General features: G+C 41.5%; 1 protein-coding gene across 1 annotated transcript in view; it reads left to right on the forward strand.

Annotated features, from left to right (window-relative positions):
- Positions 1-662: 662 nt before the first annotated feature.
- Positions 663-7,332, forward strand: part of MLH3 (mutL homolog 3) — a 19,938-nt gene continuing 13,268 nt past the window's right edge. The window contains exon 1 of the mRNA XM_009073939.1: positions 663-3,933. Within this exon, the coding sequence (XP_009072187.1) occupies positions 663-3,933 (3,271 nt within the window). The remainder of the gene's footprint in view (positions 3,934-7,332) is intronic.

Genomic DNA, 7,332 nt, shown 5'->3' on the forward strand with positions numbered 1-7,332 from the left:
GGCGGTGAGGGCAGGGCTGCTCTGCCGCTTCAGCCTCTGGGGACCTGTCGCAGGCGCGAGCAGCGGCCTCGGGGATCGCTTAGAGACAGTTGAGGAGTGGAAAATAGTGGGTACTCTTTCACATGAATTGCCTTCCTGCCTGACACCCGTTCCCAAGCCTGCTTTATTCTTTCCCTGCGCAAGTGGCAGCAGGTGATGCTGTTCGATGCGTTGTGAATTTGTGTGGGGACGCTGAGGTAAAAGCACTGCTAAAAAGCAGTGCTTGGTGGTGCTTGCTCTATAATCCTGATAAAAATGACAGTGGAAGCCTTTTGTTTGTAGGTCCTTTGAGTCTTGCCTGATACGGGAGGAGTTTGTTTTCAGAATGTTAGGTTTGAGAATCAAGTGTAAGGAGTTTGGACTCAGCCTCTGGCTGCCTACCCTGAAGGCACCAACAATGTGTCGTCAGAGCCTGAGCAGGAAAGTAATCACAGAGAAAGCCTCTGAGTGCCAGGAAAACTAAAAAGTGTATTCATGAGGATAAATGCAATAAATGAAAGGTCATTCAGGCCTTTAATCTGTATTCCTTTTATATTTTCTCTCCACTCAGGGCGTTGTTTTAAGGAAGATGGAGCAGTGAGCTCCCCACGGTCTCTTGAGGTTCTCACCTGTCTGATTTTGACATGATCAGACGGTTGGTGGAAGATGTGCAAGCCAGGCTGCGTTCTGGAGTGACCATCAACTCACTGGACCAGTGTGTTGAGGAGCTTGTCCTCAACAGCATCGATGCCAAAGCAACATGTATAGCCATCAGAGTGGATTTGGAAGCTTTTAAGATCCAGGTAGTGGACAACGGCTCTGGGATGGGGAAAGAGGACTTACAGGCTGTTGGAAAACGGTACTTCACCAGCAAGTGCAGCTCAGTGGGAGACCTGGAGAACCTGACATTCTACGGCTTCAGAGGGGAGGCTGTGGCAAGTATAGCCAACATGGCCAGTGTGGTGGAAATTTCATCTAAGACCAGCAGGACATCAAAAACATTTGTGAAACTGTTTCACAATGGGCAAGCACTGGAAGTATATGAAGCTGAATTGAGCAGACCAAGTGGTGGAACTACAGTCACCGTGTGCAATCTGTTCCACCAGTTACCAGTGAGGAGAAAGTGTATGGATCCTGTGCTGGAGTTTGAGAGAGTGAGACAGAGGGTAGAGGCTGTTTCACTAATGCATCCTTCTGTCTCCCTTTCCTTAAGGAACGATGTTTCTTGTTCTATGGTGCTTCAGCTCCGTAAGACAAGAGATGTGTACTCTCGATTTTGTCAAATTTATGGGCTGGGAAGGTCCCAGAAGTTGCGAGAGATAAATCACAAGTCTGGGGGATTTGAGATCAGTGGCTATATCAGCATTGAGGGACATTACAATAAGAACATGCAGTTTTTGTATGTGAATAGGAGGCTTGTTTTAAAGACAAGGCTACATAAACTAATTGATTTTTTATTAAGAAAAGAAAGTGTAATTTGCAGGGCAAAAAGCATCCCTGCGAGCCGACAGGCCAGTTCAAGCCCTGGTCACCATCGCTGTGGCCCAGAGTTCTATGGGATCTTTGTCCTCAATGTGACCTGTCCCTACAGTGACTATGATGTGTGCCTGGAACCTGCAAAGACTCTGATTGAGTTCCAGAACTGGGATCTTCTTCTAACTTGCGTAGAGGAAGGAGTGAAAATATTTTTGAAACGAGAGCATTTATTTATTGAGCCGTGCAGTGAGGATGTCAGGGAATTTAATGAAGATAGTGACTTCTGTTTGCATAACGCCCCAGCTCCGAAGCCCTCGATCCCTGCTGAGAAGAGCACACAGGACAGTTTTAAGAAAGCATGTGATGAAATTGTGGATTCCTATGAAATGTGTACCTTGCAATCGAAAGATGTCAAAAGGAAACCCGTTACTGGAAAAAAAATTCCAAGTCTTACAGAGTCAAGTAAAAATGTACAAGAAACCGAAATCATCCCAAATCAGAAGTCTGCTGAGTCGTCTGATCCATGTAGAAACAATAAAGCAGAGATGCCAGTGCCTGGCAAAGATGACACAGCTGATTTAATTAAATCAAATACCTCAGAGCAGAAGCCAAAACACCCTAACAGTTCCCCAAAAGCATCTGATACTCATCTGAAACCTTCAGAAAGTCTCTGCTTCTCTTTCGGTGGAGGGGCCAGGTCAGAAATAAGAGAAATAGACAGTTGTGACCTGCAGGATTGTGCAGAGAGCTACAAAAGAGATGTGTGCAGCCAGCAAGGCGAAGTAACACATAAAAGCAGTAAGGTCAGTACCTTAAACAAGGATGTTGTTCAGTCACTGCCTGAGAGAGAAGACCCTACTGAAACAGCAGTGGGACCTGCAACTGACTCATTGATAAGACTGTGTAATGCAAGAGGAGGAGAGAGGGAAATAGCTGAAGTGAGAGATGGTACTGGAGGAGAGGCTGTTAGTTCGATGCCGTTAAAGTTGAGCTCTACAGGCCTCATAAGATGTGTTATGCAACATGAGCCCCCACAAGAGTGTGAGCAAACAGAAATGAATCCTGCATTAAACACACAGTGCAGGCCTGGCCCTACCAGTCCCAAGGATACTTTTGGCCACAAAGTGAATTTTGCAATTAAATCTTTGAGTGCTAAGGCTGTTTCCAGTAACACAAATAAAGAATATACAGCTCCTTATACCAGAGAAGTACACATGACTGATGGTAATGAGAACAAAACTTTGTCCCATCAGGTGAGGGAGGAGACAGCTGTGCCTACTGCCACCAGTAAAAGATATCATGGGACTTCAAATGATACAGAATTGCCACTGGCAACTTCATCAGGTATTCCTCACAATAAAGTTATTAAAAGAACTGCAAGACAAATAACTGTGCCAAGACCTCAGCCCTTTAAGACACTGAGCTTGTGCACACAGCTGGGTTCGTTAGAAAAGTTCAGGAGGTATTATGGGAGCATGAATTCCATGCTACCAACACCCTTGTCAGAGCGAAGTGAACTTGGTGTCCCAGTTCTTAATTCACAAACTAATTGTGACTTTTCAAGAATTGAGAATGACAACTGTGGTAACTTAAGCACTTGTGAAGCTCCACCTGTGGAGGATACAGATTCTAATAATACTAGACAAGTTTTTGGTTCTTTGGAAAAGACTTTATTTTGCAGTGGAGAATCATCACTGGACAAACGAGCCCTTTGTCAGAGTCCTTTGACATTGCCTGATTACTCTCTGCTTAGTAAAAAAAATACAAATTGTGAAAGATCTCCAGGATCTTTGTCATCCAAACTGTCCGGAATGAAAACTGAACACAAAGAAGTAGAACAACTTGGTGAACAATTCAAAACAAATTCAAACAGAAAAGATGACTACTCTTTTGATCTTGAATCCTCAAATGATTTTTTGTATAATGCTTGTCAGACACATAAATCCTCAGTTGAAAAAGCAAGGGAATGTAATTACAGCATTTCTAAGGAGGATGCATGCTCACAATCAGATGATGTGATAGCAGAGTCCATGAAGGGTTCTGTCAGCTCACCACTCAGCAGCATAGAAGGGGAGTACACAGTCTCTTCAAGCAGTGTTTTGTCATTGCCTGTTAAAAATGATGGGAGTGACATAATCTGTGAAGATAAAAGTATGGTAGATGAATCCCCAGAACAAAATTTGAAAGACACTGAGGTTTCCCATGTGGCCTTACAAAGTGACTTGGAATTCTCTGCAGACAACACAAGCACAGGTGATCCCAGGAGGGATTTGCATTGTTCTGTATGGCTGCAAGATTTTGATGCTTCATCGGGTAGGACAATATACATCAATAAAGCCACTGGACTGAGCACCTACAACACTCCTCCTGGGGAAGGGTTTCAAGCTGCCTGTGTTCAAGATATAACAACAATGGCTGTGAATGTTGTTTTGGAGAACGGTAAGAAGAGGGGTGGGGGTTGTATAACCAGCCCAGTGCTGGTGGTTGTGAAAATGGCATGAGGAAAACTGTTCTGCTAGGTGCCTAAAGTAACCTTCCTGGCAGCACCTGTGAGTTTATACTGAAATAGGCTCTGCCTTACATGTCATAGCTGTATGGAAAACAGGAAAGTGTTGGGAACTATGGAGACAGGAAAATATTAACATTAAAGCTATTAAAAGGTCATTTTAATAAAATGGTAAAAAGAAATGTCAGTATCTTGTTACAGCTGCCTAGTTTTCACTCGGCATCATGACATTCACTGTGATCACAGTTCTATATAACTGTTGTCACATATAAAGTGAGAAACACACTTCCAAGTTAAGGCACCAGAAAAATATTGTAATTTTTACCATTTTGCCCTAAATGGTTATGTTTCTAAAAATACGTTTTTACAAAGCCTTATGTTAAAATGATCTTATTTCAAACTGCATACAAAATTTAAAGCAGCCCTTGAAAGATGAACAGAAATCTAACCTCATTTGAGAATGTGTAGTCTCCGTTCCTGGATTTAGAAAGCTGTTCCTTCACCCTTAGCTTTGTAGAAGATGTTGTACAGCATTGTTGGTGGTTTGATGGTGGACCTTTTCCACTAGTGAAAGGACACTGCACTGCATTATTTTTCGGGGACATGGTGTTCATGAGTCTTCATTGATCAGTGCATTGGGTTTTGACTGTGTGTCCTCCTAACATGTCTCAGCAGAACACTGGCTTTGACAATTTTCCCTTCCATGGATATATGTGTTTTCAAGTTCTTCCTTCTGTCTATAGGCACATTTTATGAGCAAAGATGCAGCTATTTCTCACATAGACTATATTTTCTACTGTATAATTTGTTTTGAACAAGTAGTTTGGACTTCATTCAAGAGAGCTCTGTAAAATATTTGTCTAATCAATTGGCTGGTTTGTTCCATTTTTGTCTGTTGCTTCCTTCTTTGTCACCAGTCACAGAAGCACTGGTGCAGTAGGTGTTTCAATTGTTGCGGTAATTTTAAGTATAATAATCGATGCCAATAGTTTTTAATCTTTATTGTATTCCACTGAAGAAAATTTGATGCAAGTTTTTAGTAGATAAAACTACTCGCAAGTGCAAATGTACTCTCCTTCACTAACACTTTTAATTTCTGTGATTCACCAACTTCATTGCCCACAGTGCTCTTCAGTAGTCAGCCAAAGCAACGGAGATATAGAACTTGACCTTCTAGCCAAAATGTTTGGATAGTGCATTCATGTTTATAAGGAGAATACCTCATGTACCCTTATGCTTTTCGATGATGTATAAGATGTATCAAATCTTTTTACCACCCATGACATTGTTCTTTCTTAGCTTTGTCATTGTTGTTCCTCTGTTGTATTAGTAGTGTCTTTCTTAACTGTCACTTTGGTGAGATATCTGCTTCTTGCTTTTTCTAAAGTTGAAGGCTGGACCTCCCAAACATTCACAAGATGTTTGAACTGTGGCTAGACCCTATAGATCTTAGATTTTCAAAATTCAATAAACATGTTCTTGCACATGTTTTTCAAGCAAAATATATTCATTCCTGTCAGCCATAGGAATAAACATAACTGTGTCCTAACACAGCTTTCATGTCTCTTGATGTTGAGCACTGATTTGGGCTGCTGCTAAGGCCCAGGAGCAGGATGATTTCTTCACTTGCTATGTGTGCTTTTTAGAGTAGTGTCAGTCACCCCATGGTGTTGACTTAGAATTTCACAGCCCCATGATTTATTAAGAACAGCATCTCATACACAGTTTTAGGGAAATTACACTGATTAGTGACAGGTGGAAGGAGGTAGGCATAATCCATATCTTATTTTCCATGACAGCAGTGACCATCTGCTATATTTTCCAGTCGCAAGCGATGTTCTCAACAGAGATGTGAGGTTTTGTGGGTTAGACTCAGGCATCTTTGTACTGATCAAACTGATGGCTACAGGAAAATTTATCAAACTTTATTTCACCATCAAATGCCTTTTTGACTAGTGCAGTGATGTGCATTTGTAGTAGGATAACGTCCCAGTTCAACCTGGTCTTTGTGGTTATGCCAGCTGTGTTTGCAATTTGTGTTACTTGTATTGTGCTACGTCATTACTGGTATATCTTGATCTAATTGAGGCAAATGAAAATGAATGCTCAAGTATGGTAATTGTATGGGGTTTGCCTGTATAAAGTAGATACATTTTTATCCTCAGCACCATTTCTGATGTTACTTGTCAGAAGAACCGCATTAATAATCTCTCTGACAGCTCTGAATTCTCATTGGCCTTTGAGCAAGAAAATCCTAACTTTGTGAGCAATGTACATCCTGAATAAGGATGTTCCCTGCAGGAAGAAACAGGGAGATGTCTCTTGCTGGTTACGTGTATAAAATACTGGACTTATGTTGATATAGATTATGGATTCTTCTGTGAACTGTGTCTGAAGTAGAGTTGACTTTCTTCACAAGCAGTAAAGACCTTGACTCCGTGTGAGCTCTGCTCAACAACAAAAACATATCTACATTATCAACCCTGTGTTCTGCACAAATCCTAAACATAGCCCCATACTACTCACTGTGAAGAAAGTTAACTCTACTTCAGCCCAAACCAGCCCAACATGAGAGATAATATCTTTCCATGACAGTAGCTATAAAAGTTCTGTCAAAGTGTGATTTAGGCAGCATTCCTCAATTTGCCACATTTTGCCGTGAACCACGTCACGACATCTTGTCCTCTTTCCTGGCTTATGTGACAGTGGGATGCTGAGCTGCCAGTTTGGATTCTCAAAAGATTTCTCTGTCCCCAGGGCAGGACCATCACTGGTCCTTACTAGAATGGATCCAACAGTCAGGGATCTTTACACTGGCCTAAGATCTCATAGTGCCATTTCACACTGAGCTTATCAGCACACAGCTGGTTTTCTTTGACGTTATCACTGTGGCACTTTTCCTGAATGCACACCCTTAATTTCTTAGTAGAAAGGAACTTTATTAATTCATTGTTACTTCACAAAGAATAGAAGTCTGAATTGTACCAAAGGAAGGGTGAAATGTTTACCACTGTGCTGGAAACCTTGAGCCACTTTTCTTAATATTCTTGATAACAGTACAGGTTTGTAATATCATTAAATCATTTCTGGGTGGGTAGGAACATGTTGTTAGGCTAACTCTGACATCCCATGTGGGCTCACTGACTTGTAGTTTTCAGTTTTATTAATTCCTGATAATTGTATTAAGTATTGATAGGAATGGTGATAGACTGATAGTTTTGCCACTCCTTAATAGAGGGAATTCAACAGTGTTTTGAATAGCACTTCTGATTGCACCAATTCTGGAAATAATTGTTAGAAGTTTACAGCAGCCAATTTTCGAGGACAGTTCT

The sequence above is a fragment of the Acanthisitta chloris genome, unplaced genomic scaffold (assembly GCF_000695815.1).
Source record: "Acanthisitta chloris isolate BGI_N310 unplaced genomic scaffold, ASM69581v1 scaffold30410, whole genome shotgun sequence".
NCBI lineage: Eukaryota > Metazoa > Chordata > Aves > Passeriformes > Acanthisittidae > Acanthisitta > Acanthisitta chloris.